This window comes from Lactuca sativa, chromosome 8 (assembly GCF_002870075.4).
Source record: "Lactuca sativa cultivar Salinas chromosome 8, Lsat_Salinas_v11, whole genome shotgun sequence".
NCBI lineage: Eukaryota > Viridiplantae > Streptophyta > Magnoliopsida > Asterales > Asteraceae > Lactuca > Lactuca sativa.
In genome coordinates this window covers 104,990,000-105,014,658 of record NC_056630.2, presented here as the reverse complement: position 1 = coordinate 105,014,658, position 24,659 = coordinate 104,990,000, and the positions used below count along the sequence as shown (strand labels likewise).

The 24,659-nt window shown below is 33.0% G+C and overlaps 3 protein-coding genes across 4 annotated transcripts; all 3 read left to right on the top strand.

Annotated features, from left to right (window-relative positions):
• The first annotated feature begins 496 nt into the window (after positions 1 to 496).
• LOC111909586 (putative glucose-6-phosphate 1-epimerase) lies at positions 497 to 3,565 on the top strand. 2 transcript variants are annotated; one of them, XM_023905374.3, is made up of 9 exons: positions 497 to 719; positions 886 to 962; positions 1,302 to 1,376; positions 1,482 to 1,538; positions 1,629 to 1,789; positions 1,983 to 2,123; positions 2,219 to 2,321; positions 2,410 to 2,509; positions 3,260 to 3,565. In XM_023905374.3, exons 1-9 carry the CDS (start codon positions 662 to 664, stop codon positions 3,427 to 3,429), a joined length of 942 nt encoding a protein of 313 aa, XP_023761142.1. In that variant the 5' UTR covers positions 497 to 661; the 3' UTR covers positions 3,430 to 3,565. The 2 variants fall into 2 exon arrangements, with proteins under 2 accessions (XP_023761142.1, XP_023761141.1); XM_023905373.3 differs by lacking the exon at positions 497 to 719 and having other exon boundaries at positions 735 to 962.
• Positions 3,566 to 8,737: 5,172 nt separating this feature from the next.
• On the top strand, positions 8,738 to 11,729 carry LOC111909571 (secreted RxLR effector protein 161-like). Its single transcript, XM_023905361.1, has 4 exons — positions 8,738 to 8,741; positions 9,190 to 9,709; positions 11,527 to 11,596; positions 11,673 to 11,729. Exons 1-4 carry the CDS (start codon positions 8,738 to 8,740, stop codon positions 11,727 to 11,729), a joined length of 651 nt encoding a protein of 216 aa, XP_023761129.1.
• Positions 11,730 to 20,643: 8,914 nt separating this feature from the next.
• Positions 20,644 to 24,360, top strand: LOC111909587 (putative glucose-6-phosphate 1-epimerase). Its single transcript, XM_023905375.3, has 9 exons — positions 20,644 to 20,893; positions 22,188 to 22,262; positions 22,373 to 22,429; positions 22,511 to 22,671; positions 22,767 to 22,907; positions 23,342 to 23,444; positions 23,530 to 23,629; positions 23,710 to 23,957; positions 24,107 to 24,360. Exons 1-8 carry the CDS (start codon positions 20,798 to 20,800, stop codon positions 23,922 to 23,924), a joined length of 948 nt encoding a protein of 315 aa, XP_023761143.1. The 5' UTR covers positions 20,644 to 20,797; the 3' UTR covers positions 23,925 to 23,957; positions 24,107 to 24,360.
• The last annotated feature ends 299 nt before the right edge of the window (positions 24,361 to 24,659 follow it).

Below are 24,659 nucleotides of genomic sequence, written 5' to 3'. Positions count from 1 at the left end.
AAAAAATTGATGTTGCACTATAGCTATACACACCACCACTCGCTCTAGTCTAAATGAAAGAATCATATCATTGAAATTAATAACCTAAAGTTAATATAGATCGGTAATTATGCACCAACGGAGTTTTTTTTTAAAAAATTAAACAAAAAATAGTTTTTCTGTAAAGTACCAAAAACACAGTATTAAAGTTACAAACGTAAGATCTATATTACATAGTTAATTGTAGAAGCTGATTCGGACATATATAAAGATGATCCATATGGATGATTTTCGGACCAATGTGAATAACTGAGATCTGTATAGGCAACACAAAATCTTAGGAAGACAACTAAGTGGGCCAGAATATTGACTGATTCCCTATTGACCTTTTCAAAACGAGATTAGATGTTTAGCAATATATGGTTATATTCACTATAATAATTAATAGCTTGATAGCAATTAGAATACAAATTGATAATGCTTGCCTGATTGGTGGACAAAACATGCTATTGACCTTTTCAAAAATACCTATTCAAACATGGGAGCACAGTTGACCTTTCACCTGAGAGAAGAGGAAAGAGCAGGCGAAGTTCTTAATATCTCGATCATATTAACATATCATATATCATTATATCCTACTCAGATTCACATTCATTTTGTGATTTGACTATGATATTTTTGTATGGTTTTGTCAATAATTGGCCCCACAGTAAAGTCGCCGGAGGATCTTCTCAAGACAGGTGAACACCATTAAAGTCGACGTTTTTGGTTGCACTAATTAGGCACTAGTATTTCAGTTTTTCTCTTTCTCGAGCTTAATCTGTATTTGCTTTTCTGCAATGATTTCCTATTTATTATATGTAACCATATCCATTGTTTTATGGATGCAATTGCAACCTACCTTAGCATCTGTTGAGATCACTAAAGGCATCAATGGCCTAGACAAACTCGTACTTCGTCAAATCCATGGAAGTACTGTAGAGGTATGTAGAAGACGAATTCCCTAATTTCTCTCTGATTTGCTCGCGTATTGTAATCTAACTCTATATACTGTACTTGTTGCTGGATTTTATCATTTATCAATCATGTTATGTCACATCATTGCTGATTCATTCGATCTTACTCATAACGGAAAAGATCTAGACGTATAAAACTGTAAAACTTCGCTTTTAGGTTAGATTTGTTCTCTGTAATTGGGATCTCGCGATATACCAACATTTCTTACCTTATGCTCCTGCGATGTTAATGCCTTAAGTTTCATCATATCTGAAGATTTCACATGCTTTTAATGGTGTTTAACATTTCTATTCTGCAAATTTCAGGTGTATCTGTATGGAGCTCATGTAACATCTTGGAAAAATGATCATGGAAAAGAGTTACTTTTTCTCAGTAGTAAGGTATATCAGCTATCCGGAATCCTATTTTGATGAATCATACTCCTATTAAACACTTGTAGTTGTTTTTTCCTCTTTAATAACTTAGAACTTCATGTGTTTATGCAGGCAATCTTTAGCCCTCCAACAGCAATACGAGGGGGGATTCCTATCATCTTTCCTCAAGTATGTGCATTGCATCTATCTTTTTCTACTGTTTAATTCACTTTCTTTTTTTAATTTACTTAATCACATTCACCTTCTTCATTGATGCAGTTTTCAAATCTTGGCCCTCTTAGATCCCATGGATTTGCTAGAAACAGAGTATGGACCATGGAGAACAATTCCCATCCTCTTCAATCCAAACCCATTAATGGAGTTTTTGTTGATTTGTTACTTAAGCCCACGGAAGATGATTTGAATATATGGCCTAACAGGTACATAGTTTATTGACTTTATTCCATTCCTATCTTATATACTTTGCGCTTTTACTTTCTCATTGATATATATATATATATATATATATATATATATATATATATATATATATATATATATATATATATATATATATATATATATATATATATATATATATATAACTTTTTCTATTTATATTTTCATTTGTAGGTTTGAGTATAGACTAAGGATCACTCTGGGACTTAAAGGAGACTTAATCATGACATCTCGGATAAAAAATACCAACACCGATAAAAAGCAATTTAATTTTACATTTGCTTATCACAACTATTTCCGTGTTTCAAATATCAGGTAAATCGGTTAACATGATAATATATATTAATTGGTAATTATAAAAAAAATGGTTTTAACTTTTAAAGTGAACATTTTGATATTTGTATTTGTAGTGAAGTTCGAGTGGAAGGATTGGGGAAACTTGATTATCTTGACAATACACAGAACAGGACAAGATTTACAGAGACACGGGATGTTATAACCATTAATTCAGAGGTAACAAAAGTTACCACTTCTCTGGCTTTGATTGTTTTACTTTACCATGGTTAGGTTAGGCTTTAACTAATGTCATTTATTTACCCAGATTGACAGGATTTATCTCAGCACACCAAAAAAGCTTGCAATTCTTGATCATAAAAAGAAACAAACAGTTTCCATTCAGAAACATGGACTTCCTGATGCTGGTGAGATTTTTTGCACTTTAGTGTTAAAAATGGCAAGATGGTCATTTATTCATATTTAGAGGGTTTTAGTTAAAAAAATAAGGGTTATTTCTATTTTCTAAGAAAAAAACTACTTGACCCGTTTTCATTTAAGACCTTTTTTTTTACGTTCTAAAATCTGGTTTATAGATTTTCATCTGGTAGAATAAATAATAGGTCTTTTTCAAAAAAAAAAATAGTCAACATATTGCGTCTGTTGTGGGCATAATTATAAAATATTATTTGCATAGAGATCCAATATTTTGATCACTTTTGGGAAAAAAATAAAATTATTACTAATGAAGGCAAAAAAGAAAAAGTGATTGTAAAATTCTCTTTAGCTCTTATCCGAAATCCAAAAAATGAAAACAGTATTTGTGTACATAGAACTTAGAGTGAATTACATTTTTGGCCCTTGAGTATAGCTGATTTTTAAATTTTGGTCCCAAAAAGTTATCTTTTTCAAAATTTTGGTACTTATTCAATGTTTTTGAAACGTTTTTTTATGTCCATGTACCAAGTAAAACGTTAATATGACAAAAATTGCAAAAATGGGCTAAAGTCATGGACCAAAATAGTTATATTACTTGGAACAAAGACCTAAAAGAACCTCAAATAAAGAAATTACAAAAGAAATTTTTTGAGATCAAAATTTAAACAATCAACTACATTGAGGGACTAAATATGTAATTTACCATAGAACTTATTTTATAACTTTTTGTTGTGCAATAGTGGTGTGGAATCCATGGGAGGAGAGATCAAAGACTATTGTTGACTTAGGACCTGATGACTACAAAAGTATGGTTGCTGTAGAGGCATCAGCAATTGGAAAGCCTGTTATACTAAACCCTGGTCAAGAATGGAAAGCAAGTCAAAAGCTATCCGCTGTTACTTCTCATTAAATGATTTAAAATTACTTTTTTTTGGAATTTTTATTTATGTAACTAGAATTTATGATACCACAGAAAATGTTGATCTTGTATTGCTACTCATTTGTAACTTCAAATTATAGGGGAATGTATGTATCATTTGTGTTGAGTATTTGAGAAAATGACTTTATTGTATATGTTAAATAATTTGTCTGTTTTCTTAATTTTATAAAATAACGACTTGTATTTTGTCATTTTAAAATATATGTTTTTTGTAAAACCATAAAATATAATTAAAAATAGGCCAAGTTCTATAAAATCATTATAATTTGTTTTTGTTGGTTTAACCATCGAAATAGAGAAATTAAATATCCTCCTACTTTTTTTCCTAATTATTTTCCTACCCATTTGAAATAATGACAAGTGTCCTAAAATATCTTTAGTTTTATCTAAAGATGACATTTGCCATAATTTCATGTAGATAGGAAGATAGGTATGAAGAAGATGTACAGGGATATTTAATTTCTTGTAAAAAACGATTACAGTGATATCTTTCTGATTATAGTTGTTTAGATAAATATTCCAAACCATAATGTTAAAACATTAAAAAGTATCTGGATTATTAAACTGAACAAATTCTAAACAATAATAGTTTTTGTAGAAATTTGTCTAATTTCCCACTACTATAATTTTTATGAAATTTGCTCTAATTTATTTTTGATAATTTGCTATAATTTACATTCTAATTGTATTCGACATACATAAATTTACAACTATTTTTATTCAAAATTTCTACACAAAGAAAAACTACATGTTTCATACATTATAGCAATATAAAACTTTGTTATCTATTGATTGCTATGTTGTAACAACCGTGGAAGAAAGTTTTAAGAGGATATTTCTAGTTAGCTGCAATATATGGGTTAACACTTACCTGAAACAATTAGTGAACAATATTTTAAATGATATACATTGATAACCTATCTATATATGTTGGATTTTTATATGATAAAATGAGTTAGTTTTATATAAATATTTATTAACTAATACTCGTCTTGAGCTTCACCAACGTATCTTCATACCGTCAAGAATTGAAAAATCTTATATATATATATATATATATATATATATATATATATATATATATATATATATATATATATATATATATATATATATATATATATATATATATATATATATATATATATCAACTATTTAATAGGTGATCCTTTCTCTAAACATTGTAACGTCTAATATTTAGCTTATCCTAGTTTATAGGATCTATTTTTCGTATATCCTGTAATTTAGATAGTTTGTTGTACTCTCACTATTATATATTGATTAATACAAACCTCACCAATTCAAGGGTGATTACGTAAACCTAATGTGGTATCAGTCTAACTCTTTTTGGCCGTCATCTCTCTTCTTCGTCCCTTTCATCATCATTATGACAGGTGAATCTTCTAAAAATGATGAAAATCTTCTTCCTCTTTCTACTATTCTCCACATGCTCACCATCAAATTATCATCATCGCATAACCTTCTATGGGGCAAACAAATGCTTCCTCTTTTATCATACCAGAACCTCATTGGCTATGTTGATGAGACCATTCCCAAACTACCATCCACCCTTACTACTGGTGATACTACAGTCCCAAATCCAACCAATACCTCCTGGGTTGCTGCAGATCAACTAGCACTAATTTTGCTTCAATTTTCCCTCTCTCAGGAAGCCATGGCAGAAACTCTAGGTCACAATACTTCTCATGATGTTTGGATTGCTCTTGAGAACACATATCGACATGATTCACTTGAACGTACCCACACTCTTCGGGACTCTCTTCATTATCTCAAGAAAGGTACTTCCACTGTCACTGGATTTTCTCGCAAATTTAAAGGGTATTTGTAATCAACTTGCAGCTATCAGTCATCCTCTTGATGAAGATGATAAGTCTCACTGGTTTATTTGTGGAATTGGTTCGTCTTTTGAACATTTTTCCACCACACAGCGCTTACTTAATCTACGCCCCAAGTTCCGTGATCTTGTTTCTCAAGCTGAAAGTCACGAAATGTTTCTCAAATTTGTTAATGATACAACTACTGCTTCGATTGCCTTCAATACAACTTCAACGTATAACTCTTCTGATAACACTTCCACAAGGGGTCGAGGGCGATCATCATCTCGTGCATAGGCACACCTACAATGGAGGTACCTGCCCCCACAACAATAAAAAACTAATTAAAAGTAGGTATATATATATATATATATATATATATATATATATATATATATATATATATATATATATATATATATATATATAAACCTTTTAAAATAACATATTTCAACTCTTCAACTTTTTTCCCCCATAAAATAAATTGAATTATTTTTTGCCCCCTCTTCGAAATTTTTTTGGGTCCGCCCCTGATCTTGTGGACGCGGTAGAGGGTGTGGTGCTAGACGACCTCCTCATTGCCAATTATTTTGAAAAGATAGACATTATGCAACTAAATGTCTAGATTTACAAACCTTTGCTTCTCACCCTCTTGATGCAAATCTTGCCGAAGCATTTCAGGCTCAATGTCAAACTTCTTCACTTGATTGGTTTGTCGACACCGGGGCTTCTTCACACATGACTCACACCTCCTAAAATCTCAATAATGTTGCATCTTACTGATGGGTTTTGAGAAAAACATACAATCCTATGTGTGCATTCAACCCTAATTGAAGATTTATGTTTTTCTCTAATTGAACATACAATAATGAACAACAAAGTATAAACCTTAGATCTATGGATAATAATCAAAAATCACATAAGAAGGGTTATGATACATACCTTTTAGATTGTTATTGTAAAAATTTGGAAGACCTTTGGTAGCAAGCGCCACAAGTCTCGAGCCTCTAATGGTTTACAAACACACTCAAGCAACCAAGGAATACTATATATATATATATATATATATATATATATATATATAGAGAGAGAGAGAGAGAGAGAAAGAAAGAAAGAAAGAAAGAAAGAGTAATAGAAGAGAATTCCGGCCCTTAGGCTCTTAGAGGAGTCTTAGCCAAAATTGAACTCTAAGGAGGGTTTATATAGGTGTTAGGAAGGTATTGGATAAGACAGGTGTATCCAAGATAACCCAAATCCCTTAACTTCCTCCCTAAGGCACCCAAGGCACCCTTAGAGCCTAAGGAAAGCCTAGAGATGCTCTAGATTTCGTTCCCCCCACTTTAGGGAGGTTCTAGAATTTCCCAATGCTCAACTATTGAACATTGTCACCTTTAGTCCCTACAGTTTTAATTAATTCATTTAATCCCAAAATTATTAAATTAATTCCAAAATAATTTTTGATTAAATATTAATTAAACAATATGATTTCTAATTAATATATTATTTCAATAATACATTAATAAATCATTTATATTGATTTCTAACTAATTTATTAACCAAGTAATAAATTAATCAATCACTCTTCTCTCTCTAATAGTCATCCTATTCAATTGCCAAGTTTGAAGGCAACCCAAAAGGACTATGTTACTATCAATTCAAGTATATATCAATTATAGTTATGAGCTTAGACACCTAATCCAACACTTACACTGTTAATGCATCCGTAATTTTTGGTAATGGTCATGATGCTACTATCTCTCATATTGGAAATCATCATATATCTCTGAATATCTCCTTGCTTGATGTTCTTGTGGTTCCTAACCTTACTAAAAGCTTAATTTCTGATAGCAAACTTACCGAAGATAATGAAGTTGATGTTTTGTTTTCTAATCCTATGTTTACCGCTCAGAACTGTCGTTCCAAGGAAACTCTAGCACAAGGAAGGTGTAAAAATGGATTATATGTTTCGGAGCAATCTCAACAGGTTTTTTTGGCGAAACTTACCTCAAGACGTTTACAAGCATCTTTTGAAATTTGGCATAGTCGTTTAGATCATGTTTCTTATGACATTATTTCCAATTTAAATAAGAATGGTTATTTATCCATTACTTCCCTTTTACCAAAACTAAACGTATGCACCTCTTGTCAATTATCTAAAAGTAAATGCTTGCCTTTTGATATGAATTTGCATCGTACCTTACATGTTTTAGATTTGATTCACTCTGACTTATGGGGCCCATCGCCTACTGAATCTATGCATTGTTTTCGTTACTATTCAATATTTGTTGATGATTATTCCAGGTTCACATGGTTTTATCCTTTGAAGGCAAAATCAAAATTTTATCATGTGCTTAAATTGTTTATTGCCTTAGTACAAACACAATTTTTATGCAAAGTTAAAGTTTTTCAATCTGATGGTGGCACTGAATTCACTAATGCTCGTGTTCGATCTCTGTTCAATGCAAATGGAACTCACCATCACATGTCATGTCCGTACACACCTCAACAAAATGGTAGAGCAGAACGAAAACATCGTCATGTTACTGAAACTGGGTTAGCAATGATGTTCAATTCTCATATTCCAGCCACACTTTGGACACATGCCTTCAGTTCAACTACTTATATTATCAATCGTCTCCTAACACAACTTCTTGGTAACAAGTCTCCCTATGAGTTACTTTTCTCCACTCAGCCAAATTATGGGAATTTTCGTATTTATGGTTGTTATGTGTTCCCCTATCTTTGGGATTACTCTTCTCACAAACTTGCACCAAGAAGTACTCGATATGTTTTTATTGGGTATAATACTCAATATAAAGGCTATCAATGCCTAGATTTGTCTATAGGGAAAATTACATCACTCGAAATGCTCACTTTGACGAGTTTGATTTTCCATTCTCTTCTCATAAGTTCACCACTCCAGCTGCAAATCTTCTTTTATCTACATACTAAGACGACTATCGTATGCCGTCATCACCACCAGTAAACTCCCCCGTAGCTATGCCATCTACTATTCCTGTTGCTGCTACTCCTTGTGACTTGTGTGCAAACCATCATCCCTCCAATTCACATCTTGTACATGAAATCACACCTTTTGTTCAGACTCTACCAGTTCTTTCGACACCTTCATCATCTACGACGTCTACGTCATCTTCGGTGCTCCAACCACCATCTTCTACGCCATCTGTTGCAACTGGTCACCCCATGGTAACTCGGTCAAAAGTTGGAACTTACAAGCCTCATCATATTATAGATCTTTCTTACCTCTCTACATCGACTCTTCATCATGCACTCTTTGCTTTTAAGGAACCTAAAGGCTTCAAATCAGCGGCTAAGAATCCAAAATGGTATGCTGCAATGTGTGATGAGATGAAGGCATTGTCACAAAATTCCACATGGGATATTGTGCCATGACCATCTAGGTATAACATTCTTGGATCTAAATGGGTATTTCAGACTAAGTTTCTTGCTGATGGTTCTATTAACAAACTTAAAGCACGTCTTGTTGCTCAAGGCTTTACTTAAGTACCCGCGCTAGATTATTCGGCTACCTTTAGCCCTATTGTAAAAGCCTCCACATTCTGTATTATACTCTCTCTTGATGTTCTCAACAAATGGCCTTTGCATCAAATTGATGTCAAAAATGCCTTCTTGAATGGAAATTTATCCGATATAGTTTATATGGAGTAACCACCGGGGTTTTTTGACTCTCGTTTTCCTAATCATGTTTCTCGGTTAAAGAAAGCTATTTATGGGCTTAAACAAGCTCCTAGAGCATTGTTCCAACAACTTAGCTCCTTTCTCTTAAGCATTGGTTTCTCTTGCAGTCGAGTTGATCCCTCTCTTTTTGTCTTCAAAAAGGACTCCATAATTCTTTATTTGCTGGTATATGTAGATGACATCATCCTCACTGGAAATGATGCATCTATCATTCGTATCTTCATTGTTCGGCTTAATAAAGAATTTCTTATTACGGATCTTGGCAAGTTGAGTTATTTTCTTGGTCTTGATGTTTCCTATCATGATATTGGCCTCTTTCTTAGTCAATCTAAATATGCTCATGATTTGTCCTATGTTGTTAATCAAGTCAACCAGTTTTTACATGCTCCAACGGAAGATCACTTTCAAGCTGTCAAAAGAATTATTCGTTATGTAAAAAGCACAATTTCTTATGGTCTTTCCTTTTCTCGTGCTTCATCACCAACTATTTTAGGCTATTCAGATGTCGATTGGGCTCGTTGTATTGAGACCTGTCGTTCTACTTATGATTACTCTATCTTTCTTGGTGGCAATTTGGTATCTTGGGGTGCTAAGAAACAACCAATTGTGTCTCGTTCAAGTTGTGAATCTGAATACAGGGCTTTAGCGAATGCTGCTTATGAGATCATATGGATTACTCATCTTCTAAGTGAATTGTATTTCCTACCATCTGGACCTCCCACTCTCTTATGTGACAATCGTAGTGCCTTGTTTCTTAGCCAAAATCCAATTTATCATAAACGAGCTAAACATAGTGATATTGATTATCACTTTATTCGAGAATTGGTGTTATCTGGCAAGCTTCACACTTAATATGTCTCTACGCACCTTCAGCTTGCCGACGTATTTACCAAAAGTCTTACTCGGCCTCTATTTGAAGAATTTCATTCCTAGCTTCGAGTTGGACTCCCCCTCCATCGCTTGCGGCGGCGGCAACTCCCCCCCCCCCCCCCCCCCGCGCGCGCGAATAGAGTTAATTTAGCTTATCCTAGTTTATAGGATCTGTTTTTTTGTATATCCTGTAATTTAAATAGTTTGTTGTACTCTCACTATTATATATTGATTAATACAAATCTCACCAATTCAAGGGTGATTACGTAAACCTCATAATGTCCTCCAAAAATTACTTGTTTATATGAAAAATATATGGTTTCGATACCCCAACTCATCATATTGATCCATACCCCATTTCTTTCAAGCCCAACCCAAGTTTGTTATCAAAGAAACATACAACGCTAAGCAAACAATCACCTCCTCTTCCTTAACTCGTGTTACCACAATTAACAACACCACTAAAAACCCAATCACCATCTATCCACCCGACTACCACCTAACGATGGTAGTACCACTAACTCCAGCCGCGGTCATAGAGGTTGCCATGGTGGTTATGGTTGTAGTAAACATTAGGCCTGACAATCGGGTTGGGTTCGGGTTGGCAGGTCAGAAAAATATAAACTCATCCAAACCCATATAATATATGGATTGACGGGTCACGGGTTGATAGGTTGGAAACTTCAACCCAACCCAACCCATATATCACGTTTAAGTATATGGGTTCGCAAGTTCACAACTTAGTGAGTCGAACCCAACCTATATAACCCGTTTAATAAATAAGCAACACATTATAAAAAATTAGGTTTTTTCAACATAAAGTCATAAAGTGATAAAGTAATTATCATAAAAAAGAGGTTTTCAACATAAGTTCATAAATTCATTAACATCAAAATAAAATTGAAAAATGAAAACGTTCATACAAAGTGGATGTGTTTTTCATTCGTGACTCGTGAGTATCTAAAAATGATGTGTTTTTTCGTTTTTGATTAGGCCACCGTAAACGCAGACTAACCACAAAAAAATACGGAGGGAATACAATGATATGAAATATTACAAATATGCAAGGAAGTCAGATTTCACTAATATTTACATATATCTAATTTTTATAAATTATATATATATATATATATATATATATATATATATATATATATATATATATATATATATATATATATATATACGGGTTGACGGGTCAAAAATCTCAACCCAAACCCGTTTATTTTCGGGTTGAGTTAGTGTCGGGTTACAGCTTAGGTCGAGAGTTACCACCCATAATAGACATAAAAGTTGGTGACAATAGTGGCTCCCAATGGTTGTTTTGGACCTAAGATTGAGAAAGATAGAAAATTTGAGGAAGATGATAATAGGGTTTTATATAGGGTGGTGTAGTATTTTTTCCATTTCTTTCAAAATTATATTTAGCTAAAATAAAATATAAAATAAATTAAAATGGATATAGTTGTCATTTTACTTGTGTAAATGACCAACCAGACTATAAATAAAATTGTAGGGTCCAAGCACATATCACCTATTATAGTTGGGGGAAATGACTTATTAGGGTAATTAACAGTTGCCCTTGTACTCATTTGGTCACTTTCTTTTTTTTGTATCTCATTTACCATTGAACTTGTTGTAGGTGTTTACAGAAACTATTGAAACCGGTTATTGAAGGTTTCCGGCAATTTCTTATCTCCGGCGACTCTCCGGTCATCTTCTACGGCGAGCCTCCGACAAAAATGAGATTTTCGACAGATCCTTGGGTCTCGGTTTGATGACTTATAGCAGCAGCAAGCAGCAAGAGGTGGTAATGGTGGTTTACCGGCGGCAAAAGGGAGGTGACAGGTGGGTTCCGGTGATGACAGGAGGAGGTGGTAGGTGGCTTGCTGCCTGCGTCCCTTCTTCCTTTTTCTGGAAGCAAATCGACAGGAGGGAGAGAGGGGAGGGTGGAGAAAGCTAAGCAGCAACACCGGCGGTGGATGCCGCTTGGACCGCAGTCGAGAAAAGTCTGCCGGAAAATTTCGTTTTTGCCGGAGGCTCGCCGAAGAAGACGACCGGAGAGTCGCCGGAGATAAGAAATTGTCGGAAACCTTCAATAGCCGGTTTCAATGGTTTATGTGAACACCTACAACAAGTTCAATGGTAAATGAGATACAAAAAAAAAAAAAAAAAAAAAAAGTGACCAATTAAGTACAAGGGCAATAGTTAATTACCCTAACAAGACATTTCCCTATTATAGTTGTACTAAATTAGAATGCTTTGACAAACCTTATGGACTAATCGCATAGCTTTGTATATAAAATATTATAATAGTTACGGACTAGCCAATTGCAATCAAATAATGAAAAGAAAAAACTTAAATGTAAGGGTAGACCCGCTAGTTTAAAAATTAGTTAATTAGTTTTTTAACTTATAGGTCAATTTATAAGTTATATATATTAAAAAAAACTAATTATAAGCTACGATAAACTACTTTTATGGTCTTAGGGAAGACAAAATTGCAATAAACTTTAAAAAAAAATAGCTTATATACGGTTAAACATAACCTTATATGCAACGTCAGGTAAAGTCATAACCACAACATATCAAAATACACATAAGCATGTCAAGTCATAACCACAACATATCAAAATACACATAAGAATGTCAAGTCATAAAGACAATATGTCAAAGACAAAACTTTAAAAATGGTCCCTATGGTTTCATAAAATCTAAAGTTTGGTCCTTAATTTACAAAAATCTAACGGATGGTCCCTGTGGTTTCAAAATTTTTAATGTTTAGTCCTTCCGCCTAACTTCGTCAGCTTTCTACCGTGAAGTGAGGGACATTTTCGTCATTTCAATACCCACGGACCATTTATGATGTTTTCTCTATTTAAATAATAATAATAATAATAAAATATAAATATTAAATATAAAAGGGTCCTACCCCCCCCCCCCTCTCTCAGACAGGCTATGGGGCGAGGTTTTCAATCCCTACTACTCACCGGAAAATATGGAGTCGGTTCATCAACAGAGACCTGAATTTTCAGTCCTTCAATTTTGACAAATCAATGCTTTCATTGATGCACTATATGGTTCATCAACACCGGACGCTAATCTTTAGAGTAGGAAAACCGGTGAATGTTTAAAGGAAAAGAGAAAATAGAGGTATGTCGAGAGGGAGGAAAACCTAAAAGGCTGAAAAATGAACCTTCATTGGAGCAATTCAACTTTAGTCCGTCAATTATGTTTGGTCAGTTACCAGAGCTCCAATCAGTGGAACAAATGAGGCAAACTGTCGAGAGGCATTTCAAACAGTCGTATTCACCAATATCAACTACTACCAATCTACACATGTGTCACACCCCGAACCAGACGGCGGAAATGTCCGAGGGCTCGCGTGACTCAAATTGAATATCATCACAATGAATATACATGAAACATAACATAAACATCACCATGCATTAATACATTACAACTGACATTGTTCACATCAAGTATATTGTCTAAATTTTACATATCCATAGCATAAATTGTTTAAAAGTTTTCAAAGCATAACAACCTAACATACTTGGTATTACTCTTCAGCTTACCTGTTACCTGAGAATACAAGTTATTTTGAAAACGTCAACATATGGAATGTTGGCGAGTTCATAAGCAGGGTTGTTATGAAAATGTTTTGTGTAGTTTATATAACCTAAAAAATCTGATATTTTCTGAAAAGACATTTGTTTATACTAAAGTGTGAAGATTCATAGGTTTGTGCATGAATGATTTCAAAGCGTGTATAAATGAGAAGTTTTGCATTATAGTTATTGGAAAGTACAAGTGAATGGTGTTGATTTCCTCGAAAAACCCGATGTTTTCCGATAATATAATATAACTGTTTCGAATTATTATACCGTCACAACGAATGATTATGATTTTCCTTGATTACTCGGATAGTATTGGATTTATTTATGTGAGTCGTTATAACCATGCATGATAATGACTAGTTCGTTGGTCTTGGCATTCTAGCGAACTCCGAAATTGATCTTAAGATTTTGTCACCCTAGACTGTCCGAGTCTAACTGTAGCGAACAGTTGAGGTGTGGGGGAGTCACCCCCATATAGATCTATACACAAACTCTCGCTCTCCCTCCAGGAGACTTTGATTATAACTACAGACTACGAATGACACTTAAAGGTGTCGCTCGTTATTACTCACTTAATCCAAACGAATTTGATTACCATTGATTAACGACCTGTATTTGTTTACTTGAATTGAAGGTAAGTCTAACAAATGAGGAGAAGAGGATTACGGTGTCCTACTAATTACGTATGTTAATTAAGGCTGTTGGGTATACGAAAGACGCGTTGACCTATTTCGCATTTGATTTATTTAGACCTTACTAGCAATGCTAATGGGCCACTGAGGCCCAATAGCACATAAAAACCATTGAGGGTCCCTTAAGCATGTAATTGGGTCACAGGAGGCCCAATAGACATGTGTTATTATTGTTAGGCCCAAAAGTCATGTCAGTGGGTCACGAAGGCCCAATAAGCATGATTAGAATCTTTCAAGCCCAAAAATTTGAATATTTACTTGTTTTAGGTATAGTATAATTGTCGGAAGCTTGATTGAACAATTGTTAAATCGCAACGGCACGAACCTTGTCGATTGTTTATAACAATATTTGAAAATATATGTATATTCTTCATTCTATTTTCATAAGTTATAATTTGGTATTTTTAACCAAAATATCTTAATAATAAAATAATTGACTAAAAAATATTGGTTTGACCTATTCAGCCATTCTTTAATAAAAATGACAATCTTAGTCCCTTATTATAAAAAAAGACATTTTAGGCCCTTAAACCATTTTCTTGACATTTTTGACCCATAGACTTGTTTAAATAATGTTTTTAACTCAAAATTTACTCTTTGGCAGTTTCAGCCCCTTTAGTAACAAATTTTCATTTAAAGTCCTAACTTTTCGCAACTTTTACAATTTTGACCCAAAATCCAAAAACTTTGCATTTTTTATCCTTTTTGGCAAAAAGGTCATTTTAATCCCTGAAATAGATTTATTTACCCTTTTACCCACTATTTTGAGAAATTTACCATTTCAATCCCTTAAAACCATATTTTTTCGCAATTTTGGGCCTATGGGCCGAAAAACCCAAAAATTGGCCCATTAGACTACAATTTACATTTCTAGTCCTTTGAAGATCATAATATTCATAAAAACATCTAATTTAACTGTTTTGACCCTTTTGGTCCTTATGAAAACCGTGAAAGACAACCTTTAACCCAACTTTTGTTTATTTGACAAATATAGCCCATAAATGAGTTTTATATTGTAATATGTTTGATATAACCTTAGAGGGTAATTTTTCTTTACTTGTTTAACGTAATATATCTTAGATCATGTTTATTTTCCTCCTTGAGCTATAGATCTCGAGATTTCTTTCCTTTTTGTCACATATTTACCACATAAACACATGAAATCACACATAACATACACACACACACATAGATCTACACATTTTACTTGTATTCTCCCCCATAAAACTTGTGAAAACCAAAAATAGAGGGGTATGAACTCACCTTGATTTGTTGCTCACGGTTTTGAAGGAAGAAATGAAGAAAATTTGGTCCTAGCAAGCCTTCTTGGGTGGATCTCGATCTTAGGGGTTTCTAAGATGATGATCATGAGTTTATATGAGTTAAGAAGAGAATTTTGACAAAACAAAGAATCTAGATCATGGATCCAAGAATCAACTTACCTAGGATGATGATTTTTGTGGAAGGATCTCCTTGAAATGTTCCAAGATCTCGAATTTTTGATGAAGAAGAGGAGAAGTTGTTGTGACTTCTTGAGAGAAAACTTAAGTCAATTGTGTGTGTTCTTACTTTGGCCGTGAGTGATAAGAAGAGAAGGAGAAGAGAGAGATGAGTGCATGGGAACATGAGATTGGTCTTAGATGTATGTTGGATAATCCCATAATTAACCCCTAAATATCAATGAGGTGTCTTGGGCATTTATTCATTTTTTTTAACTCGGGCTAAGAGGGGGAAAAGGAGAGAGGTAGTTTGGGCCTTTAGTGCTTGAGCCCGAAAATATGAGGCCTAATTTGATGATTTCCGGCCCATTGGGCCTTTAGAGTAGTTGACGGCCCAATATACATCAAAGAATGAGTTTTATGGCCCATTAGGGCTAATTAGATTTGTTATGGCCCAATAAGGCCCATTAAAGATAAACTAGTCCATTTTAGGCTTATGAGACCCAAAATGTTAAGTTTCATGCAAATGGGTCCAATTAGGGCCCATTTAAGAGTTCTAAGCCCAAAATAGTCAAATTGGAAGCTTATTGGTCCATTAGGCCCAATAAGGAAATCCTAGTCCAAAATGGACTTAAACCGGGATTTTCAGGGTTTCCAACCTTTTGTTAACTATTTGAATATTTGTATAGAGTGTTTGATGGAATTTTGTTGTCATTGAATAATCACCATACATGCTTTCGAGTTTTAGTTACAATGTTATCCTTGTTAAGTGTTTACAAAGTATCAGAATTCCTAGTTATGACAACATGCTCGAACCGCCATTGTCGTAGTTTCAATTGAATATGAACTACATCACTTCGATGCCGTTGTGACAGATAAAACCTCATATTCCTCCTCCGACGAAGCTGTCTAATTGAGAGCAAGTGCGTAGATGACGTAATACGCTCAACGACAAGACGTGAACCTTATAGAAGGTGCTTCCTTGGGACAAGAAGATGGAAACGACTATGAACTACAAGTACATTAAGTTTCTCCAAGCTCAAATTTCCAGTTGATAGTCCATTAAATTTGGCACACCAAGTGTTTGATAGAATACATAGATCTGTTACAGGCTCATTTTCACCAAGATTTGACTGAATTACATGAAAACAAGTTAATGGTGTTAGTTATTACGATGGTGGAGTGTCTATGTGTGTTAAGAAACTCAAAATCGGTTATTGATTGCACCTCAAATAGTCCTTTTGGTTCTTATCAAGCTAATACAACGTCTATGTGTGTTAAGAAATTCAATCCAGATGAGAAATTGGCTAAACCTTGGGTTACCATTTTGGAAAACAGCTATGCTGTGAAGAAAGTCAGCTCCAATACTCCAATTCAGTTACAGGTATACCCTCCCTCCCTCCTTCACTATTCTTGATTCGATCACAACAACTCCTTTTCTTTTCTTTTTCGTGGTTTCTGCAGATTTAACGGGTTGGAGATAGGGAAGGGTTATGGTATCGGTTGTGGTGGTTTGCGGAGGTTCAAAGGTGGTAATGGAGGCGGGTGAACGATGTCTAGATTGGAGAAATATAAGTGTGGTTGCTGGGTTGTCTAGGTGATGATAGTGGTTAGCTTTGATAAAGTGGGTGCTTTTTTATGACGTTATAAGAGGGGATGGAAATGGGTGGTGTTATGGTGGAGCTGTTTTGGAGAAATAAGGGGGGGGGGGGGGGGCGAAGGTATGATGGTTTTTATGGATGTATAAGGTGAGAATTCGTTATTTGCTGAAAATGAGTTTTGATTTATTTGGGAGCTCGTCAGAAGTCTTGATAGGTAGTCGTTGGTGGTTCTAGGTTCAAGAGGTGGTACTGTTTAAAGATAAGGGTGGGGTTGGGGTGGTATTTTTTTTTTTTTTGAGAGTGAGAGAGAGAGACCCTTTTTATATTAAATATTTATATTTTATTATTATTATTATTATTATTTAAATAGAGAAAACCTTATAAATGGTGCCTGAGTATTAAAATGATGAAAATACCTCTCACTTAACGGTAGAAAGCTGATGGAGTTAGGTGGAAGGACTAAACATTAAAAGTTTTGAAACCACATTGACCATCTGTGAGGTTTTTGTAAATTAGGGACCAAACTTCAGATTTTGTAAACCCTCGTAGTTTTGTCTATATCAAATTACACATAAGAACGTGTTTGTTTCAAATAGTAATTTACTTTCCCATGGCGCGAGACTGGTTGGTGGGGATGCCCACTTGTGGCAAATGTCCATTTTTACTCTTACATACCATACTACAATATCCTTTTATTTTTTTTTTATTTCCCGCTCCCTTAAATAAAGGCATACCTCATTATTCAATTCACTTTTTACTTTTTGCTATCTTTTTATCACTTTGTATCAAGTGGTTCTCTAAGTAAAACATCGTTACAAGATCAATAATAGTGATATCCTCATGATTTGATTTAATTTTGACGACTAGTTGAAAGTTGAAAATATAAGTGAAATAAATTGTATAAATATAGTGTTAGATGCAAATGAAAACGGGTAAACCCACTAAGGTTTGGAAAAATGAAAGCCACGTTTTGGTTGTATTTTTGTGAACTTCAATATTTCTTTTTCTTGATCTCGATATGTATAATGTAACATCTAATCAATGATCTTTGTGAAAACTACCCTAGATGGTGTTGCCTCACCTTCCCCCAACCAATGTGACATTGAAATTCTTTCATTCTAATCATATCCATTGCACATATTTCATGATAATGTGTTCTATTGCTTGTCCTTCAAAAATTACATTGAGCTTTTGAAGCATCTTAATATATGTACTTATTAAGATGCGTTTTAGTTATGTTACTAAAAGTAGATTTTTTATTTAAGTATGTGTCAAATAAAACATAGTGCTCTCATAATGAAAGAGCGAAAAAACATTACTTTATTTTACAAAAGTTTATTACACTTTGTATATACAATTTAACTACAAAGTAAAACATTGTGTCTAGGCACATATGTCCCTTCAAGTATTGCATAAAAAGATCAATTATCAAAGATATGTTGTCCATGATATCTTGGAATAGTCTTCTAGTATTATTTGCCAAAAGATATATTATTAAAAAAATATTGTTCAACATCTTTTAAAAAAACATCCATGTTAAATTGCATTTCCACACATTCCTTTAATTTTTCTATAGTCAAAATTTGCCTACTCACCTGCAAATGTCTATTGAAAGCTAGAAGGCATGCATTGATCGTTACACGCTTAAGCTGATTTAAAATCATCTAAGTGTTTTGAGTTTTAATTCCATATTTATAAGATGTGTCAATAAATACAAAAAGTCACTGTTTCATTTATCTTGAAGGAAAGTTATTCAATATATTCACAGTTTTTGACTTTTTGTATCCAATCATGTAAAAGCTAAAGGTGAATTTCTAAAAAACCATATCCTCTAAAGTTCAGGGGTTTTCTTTCTTTAACTTTTGTCACCAATTAAAGAATTCCGTAATTATTTTCAATACAATCTTATCCTGTTTCAAACAAAGAAAATGTGGTTAAAAAATGAAAAGGTTAAACAAATTTTTTTCTATAAAATATATGTACATGAGTTTTAAAAAATAAAGTATCTACATGTTTTGTGCTCTTTGTTTTTTATATCACGTTTAATTTAATACAGAGCTCAAAAGAAATATTTATCTATTGATTGAATATCTAAACTATATCTCACATAACTTATACAAATATAAAGATATTAATATAAAGTAGTGATCATGTTAAATTAATGATGAAATTAAATTAAAAGCTCACTAACAAAAAAATCTTGTATTTTATATATATATATATATATATATATATATATATATATATATATATATATATATATATATATATATATAAAATACAAGATTTTTTTGTTAGTGAGCTTTTAATTTAATTTCATCATTAATTTAACATGATCACTACTTTATATTAATATCTTTATATTTGTATTTTATATATATATATATATATATATATATATATATATATATTGTATCATCAATTGGTAATTATTGTTTTTGTTAGTGTTTGATATGCATTTATTCTATTGTCTGTTAATAATAAGGGTGACAATTATGGACACGACACGACAAAAATACACGACACGAAACGAAATTGGGACGAAACTAAAATTCGAATTCGTGTTCGTGTCAAGTGTAAAAAACACGATGTCGTGTCGTGTCGTGTTTGTGTAAAAATTCGACACGACATTGACACGATTTAGCATTTATTTGTCGTGTTTTTCGTATTTGTCCTGTTATGTATGATTAAATATTAATTAAATACACTAATTGTTATATTATGTTATTTTTTCGTGTCTTGCCGTGTTTGTCGTTTTTTAATTGGTTCGTTTTCGTGTTAGTTAGAAAAAACACGACATCGTTTCGTGTCGTGTTCGTGTTACATAAAGCTTTGTCTTGTCGTGTCGTATTAGACAAAAACACGATACGATGACCCGATTTGCCACCCCTAGTTAATAATTAGGGTTAACTGTTACAAGTACAATACAACTATATATTTCTATTAATTCATATAAAATATTTTTAACAATAAATGTAACAAATTATTATTTTTAATTATTTAATCTAAATCTGCTGATCTTATCCTTTTTATGTTTCATAAAATAGTATTTTTTTATGCAAATAAGATAAAGAAATTATGCTATATAGATTAATAAAATAATCTAATTTTATTGCACTTTTTTACTATAAGCACTAATAACTAATTAACTATACTAATGATGTTGAAAGAGTTGTCACAGTATTCTTTTTTTTGTAAACATAATATCCGATCTTATTTTTAATTTAATTAAACATAATATAAGAATCTTATTTCTCCAATTTTGTTTTATTCTCGTTAAAAACATTTTGGAGATTTATTTATTAATAAACGTTTATTTCTTTAATAATTTGACTAGTCTAATTTTTTATTTCTATTTTTTTATGGGAGAAAACATTGCTTATATTGGGGAAGGAAGTTACGCATTTCATTTCTATATGAGATCAACTTTTGACAGCTTTGAGACTCGAAAGACGGAGAGAGAGAGAGAGAGAGAGAGAGGCGTTATACACATAGTAGCGGCTTTTGTGTGTGTGATCGCGAGATTAAGGGCTACGTTATCGGAATTGATGTATTGATGAGATGTCAACAACGGAAAACAAATCTGTTGAGATCACTAAAGGCATCAATGGCCTAGACAAAGTCATACTTCGTGAAATCAACGGCAGTACTGCAGAGGTATGTAGAATAATTCCATAAATTCTCTCAGATTTGCTCGCATGTTGTAATTTAACTCGTTATATTGTACTTGTTGGTAGATGTTATGACATAGCATTGCTGATTGATTTGATCTTTACTCATAATGAAAATGATCTGAATTACGAAACCGTATATCTTGTTTTAGGTTAGATTTGTTGTTCTCTGCAATGGAATCTAGCGATATAGGAACGTTTCTTGCCTTATCGGAATTTTTTTTTTGAATTCATAAATTTCATCCACATTTTTTGTAGTCTGTGTATGTTTCTTCGTCTCCTGCGATGACAATTGTTGAGATCGTTACAATCGCTTATGTTACGTTGTATATAGGAATCTGTAAAACTAAACTTTGATCTCGAACGAGATCGTGGATTGCAAATTAAAAGCTAGTGATTAGCACACGTTATTTTGTGCATTTTATGGAATCGCTCTCCACAATAAGATTTGCATGTAAGATAACAATATAATCTATTGAAGAGATCTTATCTGGTTACAAAATCCGTTTAGGATTGCTCCTTTGACGCATATTGACTTTTACAAAGGAGTTGGTAGTTGAGCCCACATAAATGTTTATGTTCCATTTTTGAAGAATTGGAACCTTTCCTTGGCTATTAGTGCTCAGTATACCTTTTAGGATTATTTAATTTATAATAGTTGACATAAACTCCTGTATTAGTCTAAATTTAAACACTAAACAGATAATGCAGTTTATGCCAGATCTGTTACTTATGAACAAAGAGAGTTATTTGTGTCACGGATAAGTACATTAATCAACTTATAAGTAGTTTTTGGTAAATTTATATGGAGACTGCATTTGACAATCATACTTGTAATGCTTTGTTAGCTGGGAAATACAATGAACTATTATGGTGTCATACGAGTCCACAGAGAGGATATCAATATATAAGATAAATATCATTTCTCTTTGTGATACTTGACTATCATGTATTCATATTTAACATGAGCTACAGAGTTAGTGATCTAAGAAGCATCTAGCAGACTAGTGAGTAGTAACTAGTAACCGATTTTAATTTGACATAGTCATTGTGGAATATGTGAACTATATTTCATGGCTTTCATTTAAACTTTGTGGAGAGCCAAAAGGGGAACTGCAACACATTATCTTTCACCTGTTTGTTTGTGCCTTCGAACACTAAGGCCATTAGAATGTTTTTTTTTATCAGAATTATCTTTGGCAATCATGGATCTCTGTTTGAAATTATGTTGCCTACTATGTAAGAACCATTTCAATGTTATTAATATTCTATTCTTGCAGGTATATCTGTATGGAGGTCATGTAACATCTTGGAAAAATGAACATGGAGAAGAGTTGCTTTTTGTCAGTAGTAAGGTACCAGCTATCCGTAAATTCTCTTTTGGTGAATGCGTTCACACTCCTATTTATACATGTGTTTTTTTTTTGTTGACTTCAATAATCCAAAAATGCATGTATTTTTGCAGGCAATCTTTAAGCCTCCAAAGGCAATACGTGGGGGTATTCCTTTATGCTTTCCTCAAGTATGCGCCTCTATCTTTCTTCTGCTTAATACACTATTTTTGGATTCATTCTACTCATGGTAACCTGCTTCCTTGATGCAGTTCTCAAATCTAGGCACTCTTGAAGCACATGGATTTGCTAGAAACAGAGTTTGGACTGTAGACACTGATCCACCTCCTTTTCCATCCAATACCACCAATAGAGTTTTTGTTGATTTGCTACTTAAGCCCACTGAAGAGGATCTGAAGATATGGCCTCACAGGCACATTTTTTATTCTATTTTTTAAAAATCTTAGATACTTTGTTCTTTATCTTTCTCATAAATAATTATATTCTATTTTTTATGTTCATTTGTAGCTTTGAGTATCGGCTGAGGGTTACTCTGGGACCTGCTGGAGACTTGATGTTGACATCCCGGATCAGAAATACAAATACTGATGGAAAGCCATTTACTTTTACATTTGCATATCACACCTATTTCTCTGTTTCTGATATCAGGTAAATTAGTGTAACACCTTTCACATGATATTTAGGGCTAAACATCTATATTAGTATCAAGGGAAAATTGTAGGATACACCAACTTACTATATTATTTTTACCAATATAGGCAATGTACTTTATTTTTTACCCATAATAGCAATTTATTTATCTTACTTTACAAATAATAGCTAAACATAATTACAATGTTATTGTGGGTAAAATTATATAAGTATATTGCTATTATAAGTAATAAATAAAGTATATTGCTATCCCTGGTAAAGAAATGTAAGTATGTTCCTATTATGGGTGAAAAATGAAGTATGTTGCTCTATTCCCCCACAATTTTCCCTGGTATCAGTGATTTGTTTTGTGTTGCAATTTGGTATTCAGAAGCAAGATAACAATTTGTATTTTCTGAAGTAAAAACATGTTAATATTTTTGTTTTCACAGTGAAGTTCGAGTAGAAGGATTGGAGACGCTTGATTTTCTTGACAATATGAAGAACAGGGAAAGATATACAGAACAAGGGGATGCAATCACCTTTGAATCAGAGGTACATATATTTTAAAAAAAAAAAAAATCTCTTATCTCACTTTTCAATTGCTTTCCCTTCAATGTTATGTACTGTTAAATTGTAGGTTGACAGGATTTATCTGAGCACGCCAACAAAGATTGCAATTCTGGATCATGAAAAGAAACGCACATTTGTCATTCGCAAAGATGGACTTCCTGATGCTGGTGATTTTTAATTGTTGGATCTGTTTACATTTTGAGATTTTTTGTTGATACACTGACTGAGTATTTGTTTTTAACATCAGTGGTGTGGAATCCATGGGATAAGAAGGCAAAATCCATGGCTGATTTTGGAGATGATGAGTACAAACACATGCTTTGTGTAGAGGCAGCAGCAATTGAAAAGCCAATTACATTGAAGCCTGGTGAAGAGTGGAAAGTAAGGCAAGAACTGTCAGCTGTTCCTTCAAGCTATTGCAGTGGGCAGCTTGATCCTAATAAAGTTCTCCAGAGTAGTTGAAGAAACATTTTGGCTCATCAATATCATGTACAGGTATGCATATTACCATTCCATTCCTTTTAAAGAACGAAAAAAACACCTTTACCCATGGAATGAAAATCAGTCGAAGGAATACTTCATTCCATTCTTTTGTGACAAACAATCAATAATTTATATATATTTTTTAAATCTGTGTAATGCAGGATTGTGTTGTGGTGAAAGAAAGCAAGGCTAATGCCAGGTGATCTATGAGTCCTATTTTTCTTGTGTAAAATTTTCAATACATTGGTTAAAATGGTTGAACTCTTTCTTTTGAGCAGAGAAGTTGTCAAAAAGATATTTATATTTTGTTCACTTCACTAAAAGTTACTTACTGAATTGTAATGGAAATGCCAGACCTATATAATATTGGCAATAAAGCATAAAGAGATAATATCTGGTCTAAAAGATTTACCCATATCATGTTTTGTGGTTTACATATAAAAACACCATGTATTTTGATAGTCTTATTCTACCATTTTTCATCGTATCTACTTTCTACTCCAACCATGTGATCTTTGATAGTTTTATTCTACCATTGACCACGATTGTTTCTGTTGACCACTAGATAGAGTAAAAATAAGTATTTTAGTGTATAAATCTTACATTAAATTCTTTTACTTTACAAAATCCAATTTCATTAAATGGTCATGTAACACTAAAATCACAACAGCTTGGAGAGTTTTGCTATTATAATTTGTATGAGTGCAAGTATGA

Coding starts and splice junctions, on each gene's coding strand:
- LOC111909571 (XM_023905361.1), top strand. Junction 9,710..11,526: donor ACTCATCTTCTAAGTGAATT/GTATTTCCTACC, acceptor AACTTGTTGTAG/GTGTTTACAGAAACTATTGA. Junction 11,597..11,672: donor TTATCTCCGGCGACTCTCCG/GTCATCTTCTAC, acceptor GATGACTTATAG/CAGCAGCAAGCAGCAAGAGG.
- LOC111909586 (XM_023905373.3), top strand. CDS start 819: ATGATTTCCTATTTATTATATGTAACCATATCCATTGTTTTATGGATG. Junction 1,377..1,481: donor TACTTTTTCTCAGTAGTAAG/GTATATCAGCTA, acceptor GTGTTTATGCAG/GCAATCTTTAGCCCTCCAAC. Junction 2,124..2,218: donor TTCCGTGTTTCAAATATCAG/GTAAATCGGTTA, acceptor TTGTATTTGTAG/TGAAGTTCGAGTGGAAGGAT.
- LOC111909587 (XM_023905375.3), top strand. CDS start 20,798: ATGTCAACAACGGAAAACAAATCTGTTGAGATCACTAAAGGCATCAAT. Junction 22,430..22,510: donor TTCCTTTATGCTTTCCTCAA/GTATGCGCCTCT, acceptor TCCTTGATGCAG/TTCTCAAATCTAGGCACTCT. Junction 23,630..23,709: donor AGATGGACTTCCTGATGCTG/GTGATTTTTAAT, acceptor TTTTAACATCAG/TGGTGTGGAATCCATGGGAT.